Source organism: Macadamia integrifolia, chromosome 1 (assembly GCF_013358625.1).
Source record: "Macadamia integrifolia cultivar HAES 741 chromosome 1, SCU_Mint_v3, whole genome shotgun sequence".
Taxonomy (NCBI): domain Eukaryota; kingdom Viridiplantae; phylum Streptophyta; class Magnoliopsida; order Proteales; family Proteaceae; genus Macadamia; species Macadamia integrifolia.
The window spans coordinates 21,734,219-21,761,998 of NC_056557.1; the positions used below are offsets into that span (position 1 = coordinate 21,734,219).

The 27,780-nt window shown below is 38.3% G+C and overlaps 1 protein-coding gene across 3 annotated transcripts in view; it reads left to right on the forward strand.

The window, feature by feature from the left end:
- Nucleotides 1-27,780, forward strand: part of LOC122081447 (probable cyclic nucleotide-gated ion channel 20, chloroplastic) — a 259,284-nt gene that overhangs the window by 186,393 nt on the left and 45,111 nt on the right. For all 3 annotated transcript variants that reach the window (XM_042648600.1, XM_042648608.1, XM_042648596.1), the window contains 2 exons: nt 11,138-11,283; nt 25,839-25,916. In XM_042648600.1, coding sequence (XP_042504534.1) covers nt 11,138-11,283; nt 25,839-25,916 — 224 coding nt within the window. The remainder of the gene's footprint in view (nt 1-11,137; nt 11,284-25,838; nt 25,917-27,780) is intronic.

A 27,780-nucleotide genomic window follows, 5' to 3' on the forward strand; every position in this document is an offset into this window, starting at 1 on the left:
TTGGAGGTGACAACAGAGGAAAAATTGCTGGAATTTGAAAGATAAAACTAGGAGGTATTTTCATCTCTAATTTTATTATGTGGAAAACCTCAATTACAATCTTCTGAGTGTGAGTCAGTTATATGGTATTGGATATAAACTAGAGTTTGATGTCCCTCACTGTTATATTAAAAATGTTAATAATGATCTCATTTTAAAAGGATATAGGAAGAACAATATTTATGTTTGCATGCTTGAGGAAACAAGTTCATTGAATGCATGTTTGGTTTCTAACCATAGTGAATCTTCATTATGGCATAGAAGGCTTGGACATGTAAATGTCAAATTAATCCAAACCATTGCATCCAAGGATCTTGTTTGGAACCTTCCTAAGATCTAATATGAGAAAAATAGTTTTTGTGATGTTTGTCAAAAAGGCAAACAAACCAAGGTTTCTCATAAGTTGAAGGACATTGTTTCTTCTTCAAGACCATTAGAACTCCTTCATTTGGATTTGTTTGGACCTATTAATGTATCTAGTATGAATGGTAAAACTTATACTTTTGTACTTGTGGATGACTACTCTAGATACGCATGGATTGTTTTTCTTAAAAATAAAAATGACGCCTCTGATGAGTTTGTAACTTTATGTAAAAGATTACAAAATCAGAAAGATTATACAGTAACCTCTATGAGGAGTGACCATGGAGGAGAATTTGACAATATAAGTCAGTTCAACTTACATTGCAATAAGTATGGAATTGACCATAACTTCTCCGCTCCTAGAACATTTCAATCTAATGCGGTTGTTGAAAGGAAAAACAGGTCACTACAAGAGACGGCTAGGATAATGCTCAATGAGTATTCCTTGCCTAAATATTTTTGGGCTGACGTTGTTAATACAACTTGCTATGTGCTTAATCGAATAATTCTCAGAACTTTGCTTTCCAAGACCCCATATGAGCTGTATTTTGGTAAACTACCAAAAGTCGACTACTTTAGGGTATTTGGTTGTAAGTGTTTCATCCTAAACACTAAAAACCATCTTGGAAAATTCGATGCAAAATCTGATGAAGGAATATTCTTAGGATATTTTCTCAACAGTAGAGCTTATACAGTCTTTAATAAAAAGTGAGGAATCCATGAATGTTAGATTTGATGAATCTCTGCCTAATGACTTTCTCTTTTTGATGATGATGATACTATGTTTGATGAGATAAAGAACAAGGTGAATGATGTTTCTCTTGATGATCACAAGGTAAAAACAAAAGATTTTACTATCGAAAAGGTAGAAACACTAACTAAGGAAGCTATTCCCCTTAGGAATCATCCCTTAGAAAACATTATAAGAGATCTAGATGGAGAAATCCAAACTAGATCTAAAACCCGAGAGATATGCAACCATATTGCATCTATCTCAAGGATTGAACCAAAGAACATAGAAGAAGCACTAAAAGACAATGATTGGATAGTTGCTGTGCTAGAAGAGCTTCACCAATTTGAAAGAAGTAAGGTATGGGAACTTGTCCCAAAACCTGACCACCACACCATCATTGTTGTCAAGTGGGTTTTTTTTAACAAACTGGATAACGATGGTAACATAGTAAGGAACTAAGCTAGATTAGTAGCCAAAGGGTATAATCAGCAAGAAGGAATAGACTATGATGAAACCTATGCACCTGTAGCAATACAAGAATCCATTAGAATGCTACTCGCTTGTGCATGCCATAAGAATTTTAAACTATACCAAATGGATGTAAAAAGTGCCTATCCATTCAAGAAGAGGTGTACGTAGCTTGACCTCCTGGTTTTGAAAATCCAAAGTTTCCAAACCATGTTTTCAAACTTGAGAAAGCCCTCTATGGACTCAAACAAGCTCCTAAAGCTCGGTATGAAAGGTTTAGTACTTTCTTAATTGAAAGTGGCTTTTCATGGGGGATGATTGACACTACCCTATTTGTGAAGAATAAGAAAGAAGACATACTTATTGTTCAGATTTATGTAGATGACATCATCTTTGGCTCAATCAATGAGAACCTGTGTACTTATTTTAGTAAGAAGATGAGCAATAAATTTGAAATGAGTATGATGGGAGAATTGAATTTCTTCTTAGAACTTCAAATTAAATAGACTAATAATGGTATTTTTATAAACCAAAATAATTACACTAAGAAGCTTCTGAAGAAATTTGACAATAACAGTAAAAAATCCTCAGACACTCCTATGAGTTCATCCTTGAAGATCACGGTATTTATGAGGATGTCACTAGATATAGAGGTGTGATTAGGAGCCTTCTATATCTAACAGAAAGTAGACCGGACATCATGGACAGTGTATGTGCATGTGCTCGATTTCAAGCTGATCCTAAGAAATCTCACCTCACTGTTGTAAAAAGAATTTTTAAACATTTGAAAAGCACGTGTGATGTGGGATTATAGTATCCTAAAAACCAACCCCTTTGCTTAGTTTCTCAGACGCTGACTTTGCGGGCTGCCACACGACAGAAAAAGTACCAGTGGTACCTGTCACTTCCTTGGCTCTTGACTTGTTTCTTGGTTTAGCCAGAGACAAAACTCCGTTGCTTTATCCACCACCGAAGCCGAATACGTCGCGACTAGTAGGTGTTGTGCCCAAATCCTTTGGATGAAGCAAACTTTCCAAGACCTTGGAGTGAAGTTCGAATCATGTCCAATTATGTACGATAACACCAGTGCCATTAACTTGAGTAAGAACCCTATTTTGCACTCAAGGGCAAAGCACATAGACGTTCGACATCACTTTCTACGAGATACCATTCAGAATGGCGATGTCTCCCTTGAATACATCGAGAAACAACTCGCAAATATCTTCACTAAACCTCTAGGCGAAGAAAGGTTTTGTACCTTAAGGAAGGATCTTGGAATTTGCAACCCATTTGGGTGAGGAAGAAATCATTTCTTTTCATGTTCAAGCTCTTGAAGAGATCGAATCTGAAACCCCCTTCAAAAATCACTTTTTCTGGGTTTTCTGGCAAATCCTGCAGATATCGGTCGACCGCCCCTGAATCGCCCGTCGACCGTCAGTTACCGAACAAGTTTCCGGTCGTTTCCGGTCGACCGCCACTGATCAAATGGTCTTTCAGTCAACCGCTTCATCTTACCAGTTGACCGGCGCCGTCGAAAAACTCGTTGTGGGCACTTTTTAAACTCGATTTTTGAGACCCTTCTCTCATTTTAAAAATCCCAAATCACTTATAAATCGATTTCGACCCTCTCTCTCATAACCCTAGCCCAAACTAAACCCAAAACCTAGATCTACAAGATCTCCCACCTTCCTTCCCAAGTGCCTCAAACTTCTTTCTCCACAGTCTCCTCCCATGGCTTCTTAACACCCCCTCAAGGCGAAGAAATCCACGGCTAACAAAGGGAAAAGGAAGGCTTCAAGCTCTTCCAGTGGAGACAAATGGTTCTCCTCTGTTGCTTGCAAATGTTTGGAGATGTACATACCTCGTCCAGTAAAGCAAGGTAGAACAATCAACACCACTTCTCTCACAAGGTACGCTATCAAAGAACACTTTGATGCTTTAAGTTGGGGGAACATCCTTAAATTAGTGACTAAGTGTTACCCACACCTTGTGAAGATGTTTTATTGCAATCTCACTGTGTCTGGTGATGATGACTCTCTCCTCCTTCACTTCTATATGAAGGGTGTCTCTATAGATTTAGACATTACAACCCTAGGAGAAATCCTAGACATCTCTGTGAAAGGACCTTTGAAATTCTACTATCCCAAACCTACATTGAACAATTCATGGATATTGACATTGTCTACTCAAGCATTATGAAGAATTATGCCAATACCCACAAGATTAAGGCAAAGGAACTGACTGATCTCGGGAGGATTGTGAACGTTATCATCTCTCACAATATCCTACCTAAAGGAGGTCACTGAGACGAAGTTCCTCCCTTCCATGCTTACTTGATCTACTGCTTTTGTCAATCCGTAATCATAAATCTTTCCTACATCATTCTAATGAATATGGTGGCTTGTGGAGATAAACTCCAAAAGGGAATTCTCCCTTATGGAAGGATAATATGTCAAGTTATGGAGTATTATCTTGCGGATTTCTCTGACAAAATATTTGAGCCTTTTTTCCAAGAGATTGATCTCTATACTATTGGAAAAATGAGTCTTCTCCCCAAGCCGTCAACTACTTCCAAGAAGACTACTGCCGGACCAAGTCAGCCTTAAGGACAAGGGTATGCGACTGTTGTTGATCTTGAGAAATTTGGCAACATCATTCTTGCTCAGCAGGCAAAAATGGAGAGAAAGCAGAATGAAATATTAAAGCTCCTCAGAGAAGAAGAAGAAGAAGATGAAGATGAAGACGAAGCTGAAGATGAGAATGAAGAAGAATAGGATGATTTTTACTCTTTTATAGGACATGTCTTATGACCGTTATGTTTATACTTATATTCTATCTTTTTGTCATTCTGGAACTCTATTTGTCTTTTATCTTTCTGTGGAATCCTATGTGCTGCACCGTGCTAAAGTAATGCTTATTTTAATGCTTAAATGTGTGCTATGCCTTGAATGGAGGATATCTTATTTTACTTCTAGCACATGTTCAAGGGGAACATCTTATAATATACTACACATGTCTTATCTTTTTCCATGCCAACCTTTTTGCTGTTGACAAAAGGGGGAGAAAGTATTGCTTATGTTGATGTTGAAATCTTGCCTTCTAAATGATATGTGATTTCTTGTCTTTAAAATGATATGTGATTACCTGTATTTAAATTCTATAAATTCCATTGTCATTTCTCATGGTTATTTGTCATCACCAAAAAGGGGGAGATTGTTGGGAATATGCCCAAATTCCTTTATATGTTTTGGTAATAATAACAAACCATAGCTTTAACTATGAGTGCTAAGTGGTTGTTAGTACAAGAAGATAGCTCAAGCTATGCATGTTTAAAGAATCAAGTCAAGACATGAAGATCAAGAGTGGAAGCTTCAAGATAAGATGAAGACTGTAGAAGATGAAAGGCTAAAGAGGAATCATCAAGTGATGTGAAGACTTCATGACCCAAGTCATGAATCACTATATGTATATGTGCACCCATTTCATGCATCACATATCATCATACTAGAATGACTATTGGACATTCCTTGACCTAGCTGGAAGTCCATAGGTGGTGTAAAACATAATTAGAAATACATGTTCTATGTGACTTTCTGTGAAAATCACTATAACCTAACTCAAGGGTATTTTGGGAATTCTTAGAGTGTATCAAGAATTGAGCCCTTCATAGAAGTTGTAGGAAATCGAGTCACGATTCCAACACAACTTGAATTGGGTTAATTTGATGTCAGATTGAAGAGTTATGGCCGAAATACTGACGATTGGTCAGTTTGACAATTGTCTGTCAAAAAATAGGACAGAACTGTAGGCAGTCAACTGGATGAAAGTCCCAGTCGACCGGCACCTACCTGGACCATTTGTAACGGCTAGTTTTCTATCTCCAACAGCTCCTTCTGGTCGACCGGCTATCAATGGCGGTCGACCGATAGATCCAAAATATGACCGTTAAGTATGATTTAGATCCAAAATATGACCGTTAGAGTATGATTTACTGCCTAAAAAGCTCTCCTAATCTCACCTATAAATACCTAAGATGCTCATAATTAATTATGAATTAAGTCTGAGCATTAAGAGCTTTATTGTGAGCATACTAAAGTCAAAAAGTCACTCTATCCTACTTGAGCAGTTTGGTCTTCCACATTTCATAGAAAAGCTCAAGTCTCCAACAAAGTCTTCCACATACTCATTGTGCAAATCAAAGCTATAGAGAAGACTTATAAGGTGCATAATTTCACTTTCATAATCATCATTTGCACCACACCAGAGGTATTCCTCTTTATTCCACTTTCTCTAGTTTCTGTTTTACAATTCTAGACTGTACTTAGGATTGTGTAAGGATCCTCTTATCCTGAAAAGAGCAAGGTCTCTCTCTACCTATAAAGAAGATTGTAAAGGCTCCTCTCTGTCTGTAAAGGAGATTTTGTAATAATACTCTTATCCATAAAAGATTGTAAATATTTTCTTCCCTACCTACTGTACTGAAAGGGAGAAATAGTGGAATACCTTACAAGAGGATTCTTGTAGGGAGTGGACTAGACTCGGATTAAGTCGAATCATTATAAATCTTGGTGTTGTATGATTGTGATTATTTTACTTATTCCGCAACATTTATAATTTGCAATCACACTTGGGGATATTATTTCGAAAAGATTAAATTTCCAATAGTATAACATATTCACCCCCTCTAGGTTATTTCACTTTGATCTATCTCCTGAGGCGAGAGATTTCTGCCAGATCATCTCCAGTAACAAATTATCATCTACATAGACTATCAGGATAGTAATCTTCCCACTGGATCTCTTGATGAACAGACTGTAGTCAGCATTGCTTTGAGAAACCTGTAGTGACCATAGTCTTATGGAAACGCCCGAACCAAGCACGAGAGGATTGCTTCATCCTATACAGTATACGCTTCGACTTGCATACCTTCCCTTAGGTTTTGGAGCAAGTGAACTCAGGAGAAATGTCCATATACACTTTCTCCTCAAGTTCCCTATTAGATCCCAATCTAAGTTGGCGGCACAACCTAAGATAACACGAATCGGCACAAGTTAAGATAAAACGATTTGTGTTCGTCTTAGAAACTGGAGCAAAAGTCTCCTGGTAATCAATCCCATAAGTCTAAGTGAATCCCTTGGCAACAAGTTTGTCCTTGTACCGATCCACTTTACTATCAACCTTTTGTTTTACTGTGAAGACCCACTTGCACCCAACTGTCTTCTTTTGTGAGGGAAGACACTCCAGATCCCATGTGTCATTCTTCTTCAGAGCCTACATCTCTTCAACCATTGCTACCTGTCATTATGAGTTTGCACTCGCTTCCTGTCAGGTATGAGGAATGGACACAAAGGAAAGAGAAGACACGAAACTATAGTAGGAAGGAGAAAGTGAGTCATAAGAAATAATTTTACAATAGGATGTAAAGTAAAAGACCTAGTGCCTTTACGAATAGCAATAGGCAACTCAAGAGGCTAATCAACAGAAGGAGAAGGAGAATTACCTGGGTCTAAGGGGATAAGATCAGGCTCAAGAGGAGACAATTGGCATGGTAGGGTAGATGCTGGATGTGTAGTGGTCTGAGTCTGCTCTCTGCGACTATAAACACGTATCTTTGGCCAAGGCGAAATAGAAGTGTCACTCTCCACCTGAAATTGGATATTGGCAGACATAGCAATTTCAAAAGGCGGCAACACATCTTCCACAATGGAAGGAGACTCCCCTTGAAGAGGTTTTATAGTGTAGTATAACGTAGATTCGTAAAAGACAACATCCATAGTCACAAAACAACGCCGAGTAGGAGGATAAAAACACCGATAGCCTTTCTGAGTAAGGGCATACCCCAGAAAAATGCAATGGAGACAACGAATATCAAACTTTCCATGAGGATGATGATCGTGAGCATAGCAAACACTACCGAAAACCTTATGAGGAACAGGAAAAGCAGCCGAACCTTGGAGAAGATCCAGAGGGGAGTGGAAGGAATGGACCCAAGAAGGCATTCGATTGATAAGAAAGGCAGTAGTGAGAATTGCGTCACTCCAGTACAGGGGAGGAATATGCATTTTAAACATAAGATATCATGCTACCTCACAAAGGTGTCGATTCTTCTGCTCAGCAACCCCATTTTGAGCCGGAGTTTCCACACAACTAGTGTGATGGATCATCCCATGATGGGAAAGGTAAGCCTTAAAAGACCCTTCGAAGTATGCACGGCCATTGTAGCTTCGAAGGATCTTAATGGCGGCACTGAACTGAGTCTGAACCATGCGATGAAACTGTTGAAAGCAGTAGAAGGTCTCACCTTTGGTTCACATCATATAAACTTAAGTGGTCCGAGAATGATAATCAATAAAAGAGACAAACCACCGATAACCATTGACAGACACATAGTTGGATGGACCCCAATATCAAAATGTATCAATGAAAAAGGAGTGGCACTTCTATTTCTAGAAACAAAATAAGTGATTCGAGTTTTTTTGGCCAAAACACATGCCTCACAAAAAAACTTATTCAAATTATAATTTTTAAAGTAAGAAAAAACTCTAGCTAAAGTTCCCTAACGGGGATGTCCCAACTGACGATGCGATTGCAGTAACTAAGAGATGGGAGTGACGTAGAAGATGTCTGAAGAGCCTGACCAAAGACTAATGCCAAGTCATCATCAAGCATATATAGACCACCACCTATCCTACCAGAGCCAATCGTTGCCCTTGGCACCAGATCCTAAAAAACACAATGAAATGGGAAAAATGTGATTTTGCAATTAAGACTAGAAGTAAGACTACTAATGGACAAAAAGTTAGTGAGAAAATAAGGAATACGCAATACAATAGAAAGGGATAAAGGAGTGCACCTAACAGAATTCTTTCACAAAATAGTGGAATAAGTCCTGTAAGCCAACTTGACCTTACCATTACCAAGGCAGGTAGTGCACTGTGAGAAAAAAGGCTAGCGGCCTGTCATATGATTAGAAGCCCCTGATTCTATAATCCAAGGGGTAGAAGGGACAAACATAGTATGGCCACAGAAGGAGATACCTTACCCAGAAAGGGTGGAATTAGTAGAGCTCGCAATTGTGGCTGGTGCAGGAGAGTCCGGATGTGTCAAGAGGCGCCAGAGGGCAGTATCCTCATCAGATGATATTGAGGGTGCTGAGGTGCTAGGAGCAGAGTCTGAGTCATGACTCTCAGTATGGTTGCCCTGCCCAGGAATGCTGGCATGACCCTTCCCCCTTTTCCAGATGTATCAGCAGGACATCCATGAAGATTCCAGTAGTGCTCCTTGGTGTGACGCTCCTTCCCCCAATTATCACACTTCACTGGGGTCCTAGTAGAGGAGCCATCAAATTGTGGGTCTACACTAAGGGACTGAGTGTCAGAGACAAGTGTAGATCTCTCAGTAGGAGTGGCGACTGGCTATGGAAGCATAGTGGTATGTCGACTATCCTCACGTTGGATCACAGCATAGGCTTGATCCAAGGTAAGAAAGGTAAGGGGTCACTACTCAAAACCTGGGACTGCAGCTGATCAAACTCCATATTTAGACCTGCCAGAAAGTTATAGACCCTGATCCTGTCCTCTCGCTTATGAAAATTGGTGACCTCTGCGAGGGTGGAAGGAGTATACTTATAGAAATCCTACTCAGTCCATAGTGTCTGCAACTCATAGTAGTACTGTGACAGAGTGAGCTCTCTTTGCCTTAGATCACGAACATTCTTTCAAAGCTCAAAGACTTGAGCATTATTCCTTGACTGGGAATAGATATCCTGGATAGACTTCTAGATCTTTGCAGCGGAGTCAAGGAGGAGATAGCCACGTGAAAGTTGTGGAACATGGAGTTGACAAGGAAGGCCATAACTAGAGAGTTGGCACACTCCCACTTGTCAATAACAGGACTGGTGGTCGGACGCTTCAGGGTTGTAATGAGGTACCCGTAATAGCCACGAGACTTGATGGAGACATAGATCGAGCATGATCACATAAGGTAGTTTGTGCCATCAAACTTGATAGCACAAGGAGGAAAGGTAGGAAGAGATGTGTCTCCGCCAGTAGAAGCAGATGAGCTAGTAGACATGGTTGCTGCTGAAGGTGGCTGTGCAAATAGAATAGACACTAGCCGGAGATTGAGAAAGCATCAAAATAATCAGAAAAGGCTATAAAACCCAAATATTGATAAAGGGTAAAACCCTGGGAAAACGATTTTGGGGATAGCTCTAAAACAGAGACCTCAAACGGAAAAGTGGTCGGTTAATACCACTACAATGATAAGGAGCACCAATCATAACAAACATCAAGACGATCGGAGCATCGAGCATAGAAAAAGCATCCCGGCAATGGAATAAACGATTTCAGGGAAAAAACCCTATAAAGGTGATGGAAAAGGTTCTTGCTCTCTCAGATCATTGTGGAAGAGAGTCTGAGAGCCCAAGGGAAGGATTGATGGAGGCTAGAAACCCTCTTGGTGGTTTAAGAAGCTCCCACCACGAGAGAAGCAGATGAAGAAAGATGGAGGGAGATGTATATGAACGAGGCGCTAGGAGAGAGAGAGAGAAACGAGAAAGAGAAAGAGATGGAGAAGAGGCAGAGCCCTTAGGGTTTCGGATCGTATGGCTCTGATACCTTGTTGGATAGGGTAATGACTTGTATTTAATATGACTCTAGCCCTCTTTATTTATAACAATGGAGAGAAGGTTCTAGAGAATTACAAAGACCATTAAACCCCTTAGGGTCTGTTTGGTGACTGACACGTACCCTAAAAAACATAAAACCCATAATTACAACACATAGGTATGCTGTTCTGGAATTTGTATCATCTTTCTTGCTTTGATGGTCAAAAAGCTGAAGGGTATTTTCTTGGATGCTTTCATAAATGCACAAATTATTCTATTAGAAGGATGAACCAATTGGCTGTAGGATTTGGACCCACAGCGTTCAGATCTTGAACCTTAACCTTTCAGCTTCCTGATCTGAAGTGGGATTTTGACATTATTGTAACCGGTTATTTCATGTATTTTTCCCCGCTTCCCCTTTAACCTACTATGAGCACAGCGGCATGTGGCTTGCCACTGCTTTTTATTGCCTTTCTCTTCACACAATTACCAAGAACAGTGTAATGAAACTGGATGTAAAATGTAAAAGAGACCCTGAATTCAAAAGACATGAAACAGAGTATGTTCAAATTAGAAGCTACATCGACACACAGACTGGAAATCCCATTGAATTTTCAAGACAATAATTAGAAAGAATTCAATCCCCCATAAACTCCAGGCAGAGTGGCAGAGATGATAAATTACCTAACAATTTCTGCTTGACAGGGTACATACAATTTTTCTATGGAATGCTGTTCCATGTAGACCTGATATTCCAATTTTAGGAGTGTTTGGATCTTGAATCGCACTCTAAAGATTGATTCCCATACTTCTGTTAACTTTTGCATTCTTTTTTATTCAAATTTTATGTCCTTATTAGCATTTCATACAAGTAATTGGGCATGCCTCTTGAGGACTTTATGTTTGTTTATGGTGAACTTGCATAGCAAATCAGTACTTTGGCTGGAAATCAAGTTCCTAGTTATTTTGTATGGGAAGTTCTTTTCACAATGGCCATCACCGGACTTGGGATCATGCTCTTTGCTATACTCATTGGAAATATACAAAACTTTCTCCAATCTTTGGGAAAGAGGTAATATGAGTTTCCAATTTCTTGTCTTCGTTTTTTTTATTTTGTTAACCTTCTACAATATGGGTAGAGGTGAAGAAATATGTGGATGCATGTTAACTGGAATTTTGGATTGTTGGTCAATATTATTTATTTAGGAATACACGCGAAGCTTTCCTAACAAAAGTCAAAAGAAGGTATAGTGCCTAATGGAGAAAAAAAGAGGAAGAAAAAGTAAAGTAAAAGGACATAAATCAGAGTAGCAGCCCATTGAAGATAATCTTATGTTCACCTTTCATGGTCACTAGTTTGAGCTCCATGGAGGGCTGACATAATCCAACTGACTTAGATATGTAGACCTGATGAGAGAACGAGAGAGAGACTCTCAAACCTGCAAGAGAAGGGAGAACTCGAGAGAGAGGAGAGATTGCAACAGATGGAGAGAAAAGGAGATTTGTGATTAGGTCAAAATTAGACCCCACGCCTCCTATTTATATGTTCATAAATAGAAGTCCTAATACAAGAGAAAAGACTAAAAAGCCCCTAATATATGTTACAAAAAATTTGGGTCGGGGGCTGCCACCCCTTGAGTGTCTAGCCCACTCAGCGGCCAGTGGGACTGCTGGAGTTGGGAAAGAAAGAACAGTAGTTCCCTTGCTAATAACACCAACAAGACCATAAATTAATAGATGACTGATGTTCTTGGATAGAAAGGGGACCTTGTGGATTAGCCATCTATGTAATGTCAATATCATGCTCATTCTGTAAACCACTGTATATTGAATCCTTACCCTTTGTATGATCAGCCGTTTCCAAATTTTTGTTTCCATTGTGCTCCTGCTAGGAGCTGCACCCATTGTTTCCTTGATGATTGCACCACTTGGGAAATTCTTTTGAAACAAAAAAGTGATGTCAATGGGGCTTTAAAAAATTTCGACCATATGGTGTGCACCCAATTTGACACTAAGGTCAAGATTGTCTGGTCTGATATGGAGTACATGTATATGTTGATGCCCTTAAACAGAATGGAGTGTTTGAGCAAAAAAAAAATCGTCATTTGTTGGAAATGACAAGAAGCTTGTTGTTTTGCATGCATGCCCCTAAGACATTTTGATTTGAAACTCTTCTTGTTGCACCTTCTTGATTAATTGTATGCATTCCTCTGTTCTTGGCTTTAAATCCCCTTTGGAAATTTTTCTCTCCCACTGGCTCTTTCTTTTCTCTCCCTCCGAAAGTGTTTTGAGTGTGTGCGCTATGTTCATATTAACAAATCTGCATGTACTATGCTTTGTCCAAAGGCTCTCAAATGTGCCTTTTTTGCTCCTCTCCTGCCACAAAATGCTAGAAATTTTATCATCTCTCTTCTCGGAAGAGACTTGTTTCCAGTGATGTCTTCTTCTATGAGTTGGTTCTATATTTTTTCTCTCCCTCCAAACTACCTCCTCAGGGGGAAAGTGGGTGTAACAGCGACGAGGTAGTTTTTTTTTTTTGGATGAACAAATAATGCATTAAAAGGGGAAAAGAATATACAATAGGAAGGGGGTGGAACCAAGCCCGCGAGGCACAGACAATCAAAACAAAAGAGAGGGGAGGGACAAGGGGGGAGGCAAAGCACGGCTAACTAGATGAGGCTAGCACCTCAAGGGGGAGACAAAGACAAAAAGACTAAGGGGGATTCAAATCATCATGGGGATGGAGATAAGCTAAAAATGAGGAGAGACCCCAAGTAACAACAATGAGCCTGTTCCTTGGGGAGTTCCTGACTTGTTTATGCTTGAGAGAAACGAGTTTGGAATGAACATCAAAATAGATGGCATTCCAAATCTGATCGTAAGATCGGGATTTGGCCGTCCATCTACGAATATTCCACCCCATCCAAATGTGGTTAATAGTGGTGCAAAAAGCAAGCTTGCTCGCAGTGTCGCAGATGGAGGTACTTGAGAAGGTCATGTCAATCAAGATCCATTCCCTATTGAAAGGCAGAATGGGCTCCTAGAAGGCCAACAATGGGAAAGGACTTTTTTTCCAAATAGAGGATGAGAGGCGACAATTAAAGAAGAGGTGGTTTGTATCTTCAATATTGTTCCAGAAGAGACAACAAGAAGGGGAGGCTTGGATGAAAAAGGATTGGGTTGGGTGATAGTCCTTGAGCTAGGTGGTGAAACTATGGTGGGAGATGTGGCCTTTGAACCAAGCAACATTGTGCCAAGGAACTCTACTGGCAGTGGAACGGATAAGGTTCCAGGCGGTGGCAGAGGAGAAGAGGCCAGTGGAAGAAGAATTCCATAAAATCCTGTCCTCACGGGAGCATCTTTGTGAAGGGGGGGAGATCAGCCCAGATATCAGCGAGGGATGGGGATGGGAGAGTGGACCAAATATCATTTGAGATGATGGATTCAACCATGGCATTTCTGGGAATGCCAGAGGAGTACACGGTTCAGGGGCTAACAATGGAGAGGAGGACAACAGAAGGTGCCAATTATCAAACTAGAATTAGGTGGAAGACCCATTGTTCATGGAGGAGGAGATGGCATTGAGGGCAAGAGGTCTGTGGTTGAGGATGTTTCTCTAGACCCATGAAGCGTCAGAAGGAGAGACTATCCAAATGAAGGTCATTGATCATCACCTGTTGTCTATTCCTTCATTTCCGTTGTTTATTCCTCCATTTCTCTATGATATTGGTTAACCCCGTGATGTGGATGTTGATGTGTCTCCATCAAAATCAAGGGGAGCCATTATAGAAGGGAGACCTAGTTTTTTGGGAGGTGACAAGTAGAAGAGAAAAGAAGACCTGCCAACAGAGCTCTTTAGATTCAGATCCACTTGCTTTACCTTCCGTTTCCGAGTCAGGTAACTCTCCTCTTCTTCCTTCTTAGTTAAATCTTCACATTGCCATTCGGAAAGGAACAACGAGCTTGTACTAACCCTATAGCCAAGTTTGTTTCCTATGATGTAATCTCCCCTATAGGTCTTGCTTATTCGGCTGCATTTTCCTCAACTCCTATACCCAAGATTGTTAGCGAGGCCATAACTAGTCCCAAGTGGAAGGAAGCCATGTTAGATACTGATGGAATTTAGGAAATAAGGGCTTGTGTCAATATGACAGCAGCCCCGCTTTATTTATAATAGACAGGAGAATGTTCTAGGGTAGGTACAAGTACAAGAATACCCTTAATAATCAACCCTTGTACCCATATTACAACACAAAATAGCAACTCATTCATAACCATTAATCCAACCATGTGATCAAAAACCTCATACTGCCATTGAAGGAGGATTATGTAGAGGTATTCTAGCATTAAAAGGAGGATTGTATTTGGCGAAAAGATCTTCAACTACTGGAGCTTGAAGTTAACAACAAAAAACTCCAAACAATGGATGCCGCAGGCTATATACTTATCTCTACAAATTAGATCTTGATGTAATAGCTCAAGGTAGCTTTCTAAGAACCAACAACAACAATAAGGTGCAGAACAGTGTCTCGGTATCCTCTTTTTTATGTTTAATACAGGTTGAATATAAATATAAACTGGAAATAAAGAACAAAGAGAAAAAATAAAGAAGAAGGGATACGGAAGGGAGGGATCTCTCACCCATGGCCTCTCACCATAAATCTCCCACAGAGAAACTGTCTCTCTCAGCCAAGTGCAAAGCTTATTTCCTTTTATTAAAGAGGAATTATCACTCCCCTCCCTTGAATTATAGCTAAATATCAAGTTCCCCCACATTTTTTGAAATATTTCACTCCTCTCCCCTCAAATGCAAAGATTCTACTACTGTGCCTGGACGTTTGAATTGACTGTTAAGTCTGCAGTACTTTTTTCATAATGACTGAAATACCCCCATAATGACATGGATCACCGTTTTGGTGTTACCTTCTGTAGGAAGCCTCGGAGGTCGTTGGTGATCGAGGGCAGGAAGATTACGGCCAATATTATAGGGTTTGCCATCAACATTGTGCTCAGAGAAGGGAACATGGTCCCCGCCCTTTTTGCGGTTCTTGGTTACTTTGCCCTTGTGCGGAGGGCCCGTGAAGATGACTGATTAGGTTATATAAAATCAAAATTTTCAGTAGGTTAGCTTAGCTTTCAAGGATGTTCATCTTCGTCTTGGGTTTTTGTTGCTGCTTCATCTTCATCTTGGGTTTTTGTTCCTCTTCACCTTTCAAAATATTCGAATGAAAGCAGTAATTGTTACAAATAATTTCTCTTGAGAGACTCCAACAAGAATTATTCTTGGACCCCTGGTATCCTGACATAGCTAAACCCATAAATTGAAACAGAAATGAAAGAAAAACTTACACATCAAAGATAGAAGATCAATGAATAGAAATCCAAGTTAATGACCTACCATATCAAGAACCGCATCGACATTTTAATATCCAACACTTGAATCAAAATGATGTTGCGGAACCTCCAAAGCATCACCACAATTCGAAATTGTGTTCTCCGCCTCTAAATCAAAATGATGTTGCGGAACCTCCAAGCACCACCACAGTTCTCAACTGCATTCTCGCACTCTCACGGTGATAAATCCAAATAAAACTCTAGCTTGAAGCATTTCTGTCTATTTTCCGACGGTAAGGCCATGCCGGCGATGTACTTGAATCTATAGAGCTTTCAAGGTTGTTCATCTTCATCTTGGGTTTTTGTTATTGGTTCCTGTAATTAATTAACCAAACCTTCCTACTTTGTTGGTTTTATTATGTACTAAATCTAAGGATTAAAGTATCAGTATCAGTCACTGTATCGGTAGGTCAAAATTAAGATACGTATCGGAGGGTATCGTATCGTATCGGAGATTTGCTAAGATACGCTAAAGATACGCACATAAATGGATAGGGAACACATTTTTATACACTTTTTCCTAAAAAATAGTTAAAAAAAAGCTATATATAACATGTAGAATGCATAAATAATAAAGTAGAAGGTATCGTATTGATAGACAAGTATATTGAGTTGAAAATGTTCAAAATGATGAGGTTTCTTACAGCTTTTTTTCTTTTCTCATTGCCATTGCCACTGTGATGAGTGCCATGAAGAGTGTCGTGGTGGTTCAAATCCTTGGCTTGGGACCTCCTTCTTCAATAGGAGCAACTAAGATGATGTTCTGCACTTGTCGAATATAGGCACAATAGTGACCCTAGTCGAAATATTTATGGTAGTGGGTCTCCCATTGATTGTAGAATCTTTTGTACTGCTCAGGAGTGGCCAATGTTGGTCCTGCATAAGTCCCATATCCATAGCCTGAAGAAGCACCTGAAGATACATGGTGTCCATGTCCGGATAAGGAACCAGCGTGATCTGAACTTCTGTACTATGGATTGTCTTGCATAAGTCCCATATCCATAGCCTGAAGATGTATCTGAAGATACATGGTGTCCATGTCTGGATGAGGAACCAGCGAGATCTGAACTAATGCTCATTGATTCCATGCTACTCATCAATGCATCAGTAGCACTCGAATTGTGGGATCGCCTATCCCTCGGACTATAAGACTTTGGTTGTGTGCGAGCACTATGATGACTATCTTGGGTTGCATGTGTAAATGCAATCTCCTCTGTGAAATGTACCGGTACATAAGTTTGGCCACCACCCCCACCACCACCAATGCCACAGCCATCACCATCACCACCACCACCACCACCATCGTTATCATCGTCATCATCATCATCATCATCGGCACTATCCTTGTTTTGATCATCATCACTATCTGGTTGAGTTACACTATATGTAGAACCTGATCTCGTCCTCCTGATATCGCCATCATCGGAGCTATTATCATCCTCTTGCATAGCTGATGGTGCTTGGGTTTCATCATCAACAATATTTTTAAAATCTTCATTTATATCTCTAATGAGGTCCTCTATAATGGGATCAGGTGTGATTTCTTGTCGATCTTCAGATAATTTGTCCATCACTAAAACCTTTTCAGTGTCCTCAATCCATCTCCTAACTGGATCTTCCTCGTCGAGTATGTGGGTGATGTCAATTGGGTTGACATCAATATCTTCCCCTGATTTCTCCAATTCTAAATATTTCATCTTCAATTTCATGTTGTAGTGCACATACACTAGCTTCTCCATCTTTTCATAACTCAAACGATTCCGAGATTTGGTGTGTATCAATCCAAATGTACTCCAGTTACATTCGCAGCTACTTGAGGATGTCGTGTATGATAATATGTTCATTGCGATTGGCCTCAAGTTTGGAGCACTACATCCATAGTTCAGCCACCAATCAGCTGTACAAAGACAATTGCAACATTAAGAGTTTGAAATAAATTTGAAATACAAGGATAGTTGATTAAACCTAAATTACCGGGGCATTATGTTCCTTTAGCACGAGTAGCTAAATGATCAGCAAACCCACAAGTGGCCTCTCGGAAATACTTCACCTATAAAGGTATTAACATATTAATACGCCACTCAATGTATTAAATATTAATCAATATGTAAGTTTAGTAGATTACTAACCTCTTCAACTGCATCTTTGGCCGAATCAATATTAGGAGCTAACTTGTTGATAACATCCTTCAAAGATTCCATCAAATATTTCCTAAACCTTAAATTGTTTGTGTAGTGAAGATCCATATTCAAATAATACGCTTCACATGGTTACATATTATTTATTGTTAACGATTAAGTATATTACATTACTAATAAAGTCACTTATAAATTTAATTGAGAAATTACCTGCCCGATGAAGGTCTTAAACCAAATTATTTTCCCATCGACGATTTATAATCTTCAAAAATGCCTTAGATGACATTGGGTTCTCCTCTTCTATCTTCTGTTTGACAACTTCCATACAATGCACTATATTTTCCATCATCTGTGCCTTATCACCATCAACTACTTTAAGTATCACAAATAGTGATTGCATAATCCTAGTAAGTCGATATATCCTTTCCCAAAACTTTGTTGAGGTGATTAAGTCTTGAACATCTTTTCCAATTTCAGTGGTTGCTTATCTACTACTGAACCACTCATTAGAGGTGAATGACTTAACTAGTCCTTTCTTCCGTTTTTAAAGACTATCAAGTGCAATATAATTTGTTGCAAACATTGTTGCTACGGGCCTCACCAAGTCACATTTTGTGTACTTTCTCATCAATGCCAACACCTAGCTGTGATTGTAGATGAAGTTGATGATCATTTTAGCATCAAAAACCAATGTGTGCACTTTGTTTATTTCATCAATGTCCTTGAACATCAAATCAATACAATGGGTTGCACAAGGTGTCCAATATAGGGTGGGATACTTCACCATAAGTAAGATGCCAGCCTTTTTGAAATTTGAGACATTATCAGTCAAAATCTGGACAACAGTATTTGGCCCAACGTCCTGAACAACTTCATCTATTAATTTAAACAAATGCATTGAGTTCTTGATATCTGAGGATGCATTGAAAGACTTATGGAATATTGTTTTCCCATCACAATATATGAGAAAATTGATGATGGACATTCTCGTTGGTCCACTCCACCCATCACACATGATGGTCACTCCATATTTAGGCCACTTCTATTTAAACTCTTCAATGTATTCATCCACCTCTTTCACAATAGCATCTAAGTATGGTCCAACAATTTCATAAGGTGTGGGTGGTTTCACATTTTTCCCACATGCCTGAATCTCCTTGACTATAGCCTTGAAGTATGGATCTTTAGCTTTGTGAGGTGGAATCACAGAACTGTGGAACCACCTAGAGATTGTTTTCCCAAATTTCTTACTCAATGTTTTTTGTTACAAAGCCTTTTCAATCCTTTGTTGCCCTTCATCATGATGTTTGTATGGTGCATCTCTCATATTTCTAATTTTTGTACTCATTTTCCCCTTGTCTTTACCACTGGAGGCGAATTTGTCAAACATGCCCTTCACATTGCTTGCAATATTTACACTTGGAAGTTGGAACCTTGTTCATAAATCATCGGGCCACCATGTCTAGGTCCTACAAATTGACTTCTTCTTAGCTGTTCTGCTATCCATTGTTTTTCTTTTTCTTCCTCCCTTGAAATATGCATCGCTCATGCAAGCTATTGTTCTTTATCCTCTGCCTCTATATCGGATCCGTCATAATCCTCATGATCCCTTAGATTCTCAACCAATCTATCCTCATCTTCAACAGTTTTTTTTGTTTCATCTCTACTTTCCCTTAAGTGCTTCCTCATTGCTTTGCTTATTTCATCTGGGCACTTTGTACACTTGGCAACATTAGAAAATCCTCCAGCCAAATGTTGTTCATGTCTGGTAATTCCACCTCCTAAGTGGATAGTATCACAGTAGTTGCATTTTGTCCACAACCTATTACCTTGTACTTTTTCGGTTGTAGTCCATCCAATATCCTTAGCCCATTTTTTAGGCGCTATCTTCCTATAAAGATACATAATGAAACTTAGTATGCATATTTATTGATTTAGTATTTAGTAAATAATGGCATTTTTTTAGAAACTAAATTGAAATGCATCCAAAGAAAAAAAAAAAGACTTTTTTGTATGTTTCCTAATTTACATAAACTTGAAATACACTTTTTTGGGGAAAAAATGTGTATATAATTTCACATCATGGTCATTAGCCAAGTAAATTATAATTTTTTTTAAACTAAAATGAATTGAATTTTTTTTAAAAATTGTATTTTTTTACTATTTTTCTTAATATTTAGTTAATTTTTTAATTAAAAAAAAAGTAAAATAAATACAAACTATTTAGAATAATTAAAATTTTTGATAGAAGTTGTAGATTAATTGTTTTTAAAGAACATATAAAAATCCACATATTGTGGACAAATAAATTTGAGCAAATCTAAGAAATAAAAAAAAAAAAAAAAAAAATTGAAACCCTCACTTTTATGGGGAAAAAGTGTGAGTTTTATTTCAAATCATGTATTTATCAATTATAAGTTATAACATTATTTTTAAGAGTTAAATGAACTAAATTTTCTATAAAAAAAAATTTTTTTTTGTAATTTTTTTTAATTAATTTCTTAATAAAAAATTTTAAAAATACATTTTTTTGTGAAAAATCAAAATTTTCCATAGAAGTTGTAGAACACTTGTTTTTACATAACATATAAAAAATCTAAAAATTTTTAACTTTTGAGCATGAGTAGATCTAAAAAAATTGAAACCCTCATTTTCTTTTGAAAAAAGTGTGTGAATCCTTATAAATCCAATGATTTCATGTGATAATGATACACAAAATGTGATTCTAAGTATGATGAACCTTAGATTTGTAAAAGAACTTGAAAATTTTAGCCTAAAGTTAAAAAAAGTGAGTAGAGATTCAAGAACTCACTATTCAAGATTTTCAAGTTCAAGGTTCTTCTTGGGCTATGCTTTTTTCCTTGCTTGAACCATTTACTTCCACAATGTTTCCTTCAATATAGCATTGGAGTCTCCAAAAAAGTGTGTGAATCAAGGGGGAAGAAAGAAGAGAAATGTAGAAAACTGTTGGTAAGAGAGTTTGATGTATTTGTTTCAAACCAAAAATGTCTATTTCCCCACTGAAGTAGTTGTATCGTACCGTATCGATGTGTATCGATATGATACTGTACGATACAATACCAATACATACTAATACTCACCGATACGTACAGATACCCATAGGAATTTTTTTGTGTTTCGAAAGTTCGTATGGTAGAGTATCATACGTATCGTACCAATATGGTACGATACGATACTGCTGATACATCGATACACAGACTGTCTAAAAATTCCTTGTAGTGTATCGGTATGTATCGTGCCGATGACGACCAATACCGATACGTATCGGCCGATACGGTATCTTGTTCCAGAAATCAAATTCCAGGAATCAAAAATTGGGTTCTTCTTGTTCTATTTAACCTTGATCTTGCTTATCTCTGCAACTACAAATACATTTAAAGGGTTTGTTTGCTCTACCACCAATTGTGAATGATGGGTTCTTTTACTATATATTGTGGACTGTGAATTGGTTGTTTGGTTCTGTTCTGTTCTTCTAAAAAGTGAAAAAGATTAAAAGTTTTGTAGTACAATGTCCGTTGCCAAGAGCAGAAGTTTCAATTCTAACATTCTTTGCCCAGTGTGGAAGAGGAGTATAATGGATTTTCTACAGGTATAGGGGTATTTCAGTCGTTATGAAAAAAATATTACAGACTTAATAGCCAATTCAAATGTCTAGGCAAGGTAGATAAAATCTTTGCATTTGTAGGGAGGGGAGTGAAATATTTGAAAAAATGTGGGGGAGCTTGATATTTAGCTAAAGTTCAGGGGAGGGGAGTGATAATTCCTCTTCATTAAATTATTGGTTGAGCTCTATGCATGATTCGAAAAGTCGCAGAAATTAAACCCTCATTTCATGATTTTTTTTTTTAAACAAAATAATAGGTGAAATTTCAAAATGCAATATTTTGCTAATTTTAGTTGAAAATTTTCTCATTCTAGTCCAAAAAATTTATTGTTTTGTTGAAATTTCTTTTTTTTTTGGTTCACCCATGTCGGTCATTTTGGCCATTAACCCCCAAAAATGGCCAAGGGAAATTCATGGAAAAATACGAAATTTTGTCAAAATTTTGATAGCTTTGGATTAACCAAAACAACAACATGAAACGAGTTTTTGAACCTTAGCTCTGTGCTCTTACATTTAATAGCTTGCTGAATTACACAAAATAGAAGGTAATAAAAATTGAAAAGGATCCATGCGCAAGCTAGGGAGTTCCTTGTACAATAAGCTAAGATAAAATTGTAAACAAATCTCTACCAATTAATACGAAAGAAAAGAATCCCTACAATAAACAATCTCAACCTAACAATAAGAAAGGAATCTTTTCTCCCTGTGCTTGATCTCATCCGTAAAAGGCTCCAGCTCTAGCAAGCAAGGTTCTCTCCTATGATGGTCGGATGGGGCTCATCCGATCCATGTTCCAATCTTGCTACATTTGCTGGTCTGGTGTTTTTAGGATCCCCTAGTCCAGTCCACCATTAAAACTTTTGAATCCCTCATGTGCACATTTGTTTGGAAAGGAGTTGATTCCACTAGATTCCTCCATCCCATCGGGTGGTCTTCAGTTTGTTTCCCCAAGCTTGAAGGTCTTGGATTGCGTAAAATTTGAGATGTCAACTCTACACGCACCTTTAAGCTCATTTGGAAGCTGCTTTCCAAGAAAAATAGCATTTAGGTCTACTCTACTCTTCTCTGCAAAGATTCTCTTTGGACTGTGTGACCGTGTCCCCTCACTCCGACGCCTCATGGGTTTGAAGTAATCAATGTTTAAAGTATCTGTGTATATTGTATTGTATCGGCTGATATGTATTGGTATCAATCAGTATCGATATGATACACACCGATAAAATACATTCACTATTAAATGTTTTCGTACCGATGCATATCTTATCATATCGTTTGTTACGCACTAATGCGGTTTGATACGAACCGATATTGTTCGATACGTGCTAATAGTATGATACACAATTAAAAATCCAACTATATTAGAACATATTGTACGCACTGATATGCAAGGATTAAAATATCGGTATTGGTCGTCATATCGGTCAGGAAAAATTAAGATACGTATTAGAGATACGCTAAAGATACATACATAAATGGATAGAAAACACTTTTTTATATACTTTTCCATAAAAAAATTTGTTAAAATAAGCTATTGATAACATGTATTTTGCATAAACACTAAATTGAGGGTATCGCACTAAGAATTCAATGTTTGTAGTTGTCCCATAAATGTAAAATCCTTGTTCCCAACCTTGATTTCCACTTTAGTTAGAGAAAAATATGACTAGCAGCAACTTTGGAACAAAAACCCCTCAAAAAATTGTTTTTCTAAAAAATAACCATTTTGGCCATTATATGACCGTAAGCGCACTATATCAACCGATACATACCGATACAAACCGAAACTTACATTTCACCTCGATTTTATATTTTTCATAGAGTATCGGTATGTGTCGGTGCGTATAGTATTGTATCGGTGGTATATCGGTGCGTATCGTAGGATACGTATCGATATGAAAGGTTTTGAAAAATTCCATGTATCGTATCGATGTGTATCGTATCGGTAAGGGACGATACATGCAAGCCAAGATATGGATCATGCTCGCCCACAACCAAAGTCTTATAGTCTGAAGGGTAAGTGTTTCCTCAATCTAAGTGACAATGATGTGCTTATGAGGAGCACGGAGTAATTGAGCATGAGTTTAGATCATGCTAGTGCTTCATCAAGCCATAGACAACATGTATATTCAGGTGCTTCTTCAGGCTATGGATATGAGCTTCTGTGGGACTAACATTGGCCACTCTAGACTATTGCACGAGATTCTACTGTGAGTGGGAGTCCCATTACAGTATATTGTTCGACTGCAGTCAATATTTTGTCTATGTTCGACAAGTGCACAACTTCATCTTAGTCACTCCTATTCATGAAGAAGCTCCCAACAATGACTATAAACCAGCCTAACGCTCTTTCATGGCACCCATGGCAATGGAAATGAAAAACATGCAAGAAGCCTCATCGTTTATAACAATTTCGATTAAATGCACCTCTCTCAATACAATGTTATCCATTTTAGGGTTTCCGCATGATACATGTTATTTATTGCTTATTTATATATATATATATATATATATATATTATGAAAAGTGCATTTCCATGTGTATTCTGTCCATTTCTATGTGTATCTTTAACGTATCCTGTGTATCTTCGATATGATACGCTCTTATACATATCTTAAAATCAGCCAACCTATACGGCGACCGATATCGATACTTTAATCTTTGGGCATAACATCTTCAGACTTTGTGCCATAGCCCTCAGAGCCATCCACCCTTCCATCAGTCACTCCACTTCCCTTTGCCTCGACAACTGGCATTCTTTTAATGTTCTCCTCCCTTTAGTGGGTGCCAGATTTTTCTTCTCTTTTAGTTTGGAGAGAGACGCTTTGTTGCCTCCATTATCTCTAATGAGGCATGGTCCCCCCCTCCTTGCTCCGTCCCCCCTCTTGGACATCTTGTTCTCCCATATCCCTCTCTCTCCTAGTCACCTAGGTAGAGGAGAAAAAGTCATCTACTCGTGCCATCTGACATCTTCAGCTCCTCTTCAGCTTAGGATTTTGTTCGTTCCCACAATCCTCTTGCTTCTTGGTGAAAAATTGTTTGCTTCAAAGGCCATATTCCCCGCCATAGTTTCACCACCTGGGGAGCTCTCTCCAATTGCTTCCCTACCCATCAATGTCGCTCCAGCCTGTTTTTTTTTTTGCTGGAATAGGATAGAAGACCCAGATCACCCTTTTTTCTACTGCCTCTTCTTTTTCACTATGGAAAAAAGCCCTCAGTAGCTACTAGCCAGGCAGGAGAAGAATTATACCCTTTCATAGGGAATGGATTTGGGTTGACATGACCTATGCTGGATCATTTATCTGTGACAATACAGTTAAGCTTTCCTTTTGTGCCGCCATTAACCACATCTAGATGGCTTTGAAGATGGACCTTCAACTCCTGTCTTTTGACAAGATTTGGAATGCCATCTACTTTAATGTTAGTTCCTAGTTCCACATGCTTCCACACCGCCCTGTTAAAGATTCCCATGGAACAGGCTCATTGTTCTCTCATAGGGTCTCCCCCCTACCGTTCAATGGGTTTTAACATAGCTTTGCTCTTGTATTTTTTTCTCTTTTATCCCCTCAGGGCCTTGTATATCCCCCTCTTTCTTCATCTTCTTGAAAATGAATTTATTATTCACCCAAAAAGAAAAAAATACTTGCCTAAATTAAACTTAGAAACAAACGACTAACAAAATAGAAACTATACTATGGCAGCATTAAGATAGAATCTCTCTACTTGTTATCTCTAATGGCCCCACAAGATCTTCTAAACAGCATTCCCACATAAAGCAAATATGGACTATGACACTGTATATGTGAACGGTACTGTGTGAACAGTGTCATGGGAACAGTGCCTCATGAACAGTATTTCCTGAACTTCTTTTTTGTCCTTATCCTCTTCATGCTTCAATCTACATTAGCCAAACCGTCTTCATTCTTCTCTCGTTCTCCCTCTCTACTCTAAACTTCTAACTCTAATACCACTGAAGTCTAAGTTAACTAAAATAAGGACATAAAACCAATAACGCAGGGGCTTGACAAAAATACCCCTGCAGCAACATACATAACAAGAATATTATCTGGTATGTGGCAGCAGGTTGATCTGTTTCCCTTTTCTTGATGTATATATCTATCTTTAGGTACTTGTTAGGGATGCTTTATCTGCCTCCTCTAACTTATTTCTTTTGTATATAATTTATAAGTACACAAATGCCCTTGTGAAAAAAATTAATACCTGCATAATATTAACTATGAACAAGTTTTGTACCATTAAAATTATGTCTGGACAATATCTCCATTGACAACAGGTGTATATTCTTCTATTGCTCTATGCAAAAGTTCCTTTCCTGAAAAGAAAGAAACTCAAAAATTTTGAAAATACATTGAGTGTGATATTTTCTTTTGTAGACAGAATTTTTTAAACAGTTTTGTCTTTTCTCAATCCCTGCTACTAATTATCATTGTCTTCACTCATGTGCCCCTTCAGGCGAATAGATAATCACCTACGGATTTGTGATGTTGAGCAATGGATGAGTGCTTGGCACTTGCCCTTACATATAAGAAGGTAAATTCATTCCCCTCTATGCTGCTGCACTTTAGTTTTCTCCTCATTTTGCATGGTATTGTATTTTCTCATCAGATTTCACTGAGTGTATTAAAAAAAAATTAACATATAACATTTTATCTTTTGTTTTGCTGGCCATAATGTTTTTGTTTCCTTTTTATCGTTTGGTTTGTTTTACAGTGACAGGTGAACCCCTCAACCCCTCCTGTTTCATTACATTGTGTAACGTAGGTCATTCCAAAGTGATGGGTAAAAACCCTAACCATATACTTGGTGCATGTTTTGGTAACCTTCAAGAAAGCAGCTTCTGGGGCTTATGCGGATTAAAAGGGCGTAGCCAAATGAATCAAAGAGTTCATGTTTGGTTAGGGAAGAGATCGTGGAAGTTTTGAGAAGTCAAAATAAAATACTATTTTATCTCATTTGAATATTTTTACCAAAGACGCTCCTTTTGGCTTCTGAGCTTCTCAAGCCTTAGGTGATAAAGTATCGAACTAAATAATTTCAGTGGATCTGCTTTTGTAAACCTCGGGATCTGCCTTTGGAAGCCCAGAAGCAAAAGCCTTAGAAGCTTACCATACTTAGTGTGGTTGAAATAAAGGTTTGTGAAGCTGCATCAAGTTTGAAGGTGAAAACCGTTAAAAGCGCACTGTTTTGGGGAAGTGGGAATCATTGAGGACAAATTACTTGTAGAATGTCCCGGACCTGCTTAGGTGTGAGATTGAGCATATTCCATGTCTGTTTTGGACCTTTCACTTACTGTAAGGATTTAATGCAGTTGTATTTGGGACAAAAGGTAGGAACAATGTAAGGCCTGCTGCTTTTAGAGGGGAGGAAATACCTATCTTTTGGAAGCTAAGGCTTTGTACGGTAATGTTTCTGTTTTAAAAAATTGATTTTGGGTCCGGCACAGTTTTTTGTATTTCTATGTTTTTCGAGTGATTCTACGTCTGTAAATGCTGTACAGTAACAGTGAAAAAAAAATGTTTTTGTCACCTGTAAGAAATAGAAACATGTATGGGTCACACCAAACATTTCTGTTTCTGTTTGTTGTAATAATGGGTTTTAGCCTTTTAGGGAAAGTATCAGTTGCCAAATGGACACTAAGAGGTTTAATGGTCTTTATAATTCTCCAGAAACTTTCTCTCTGTTATTATAAGTAAAAGGGTTGGTGTCATATTTGACATAAGTCATTACCCAATCCAACATGGTATTAGAGCCATAGGATCTGAAACCCTAAGGGCTCTCCCTCTTCTCCATTTCTTTCTCTCTTTCTCATTTCTCTCTCTCCCAGCTCCTTACATCTACGCCTTCCTCCATCTCTCTTCATTTACTTCTCTCGTGGTGGGAGCTTGTTAAACCACAAAAAGGATTTCTAGCCTCCATCCATCCTTCCCTTGGCCTCTCAGACTCTCTTCTACAATGATCTGAGAGACCCAAACCATTTTTTTCATCAATTTTTCAGGGTTTTTTCCTTGAAATCATTTTTTCATTGTGATGATGCTTTTTCTCTACTTGATGCTCCGATTGTCTTGATTTTTGTTGTGATTGGTGATCATTATCCTTATAGCGCTATGTACCAACCATTTTTCCATTTAAGGTCCCAAAATCGATATCTTAGGGTTTTGTCCCTTTATTGATTTTTGTTGTTTTTTCTATCTCCGGCTGGTAACTCTTCTATTTGCACAACCCCTTTGAGTACCAACCATGTCTACCAGCTAGTCTGCTTCTATTGGCAAAGACATCACAATTCTTTGTACCTTTCCTCCTTGGGCTATCAGACTTGATGGCATAAAATACCTTATGTGGTCACACTCGGTCTACATCTCCATCAAGTCCCATGATTATTATAGGTGCCTCAATG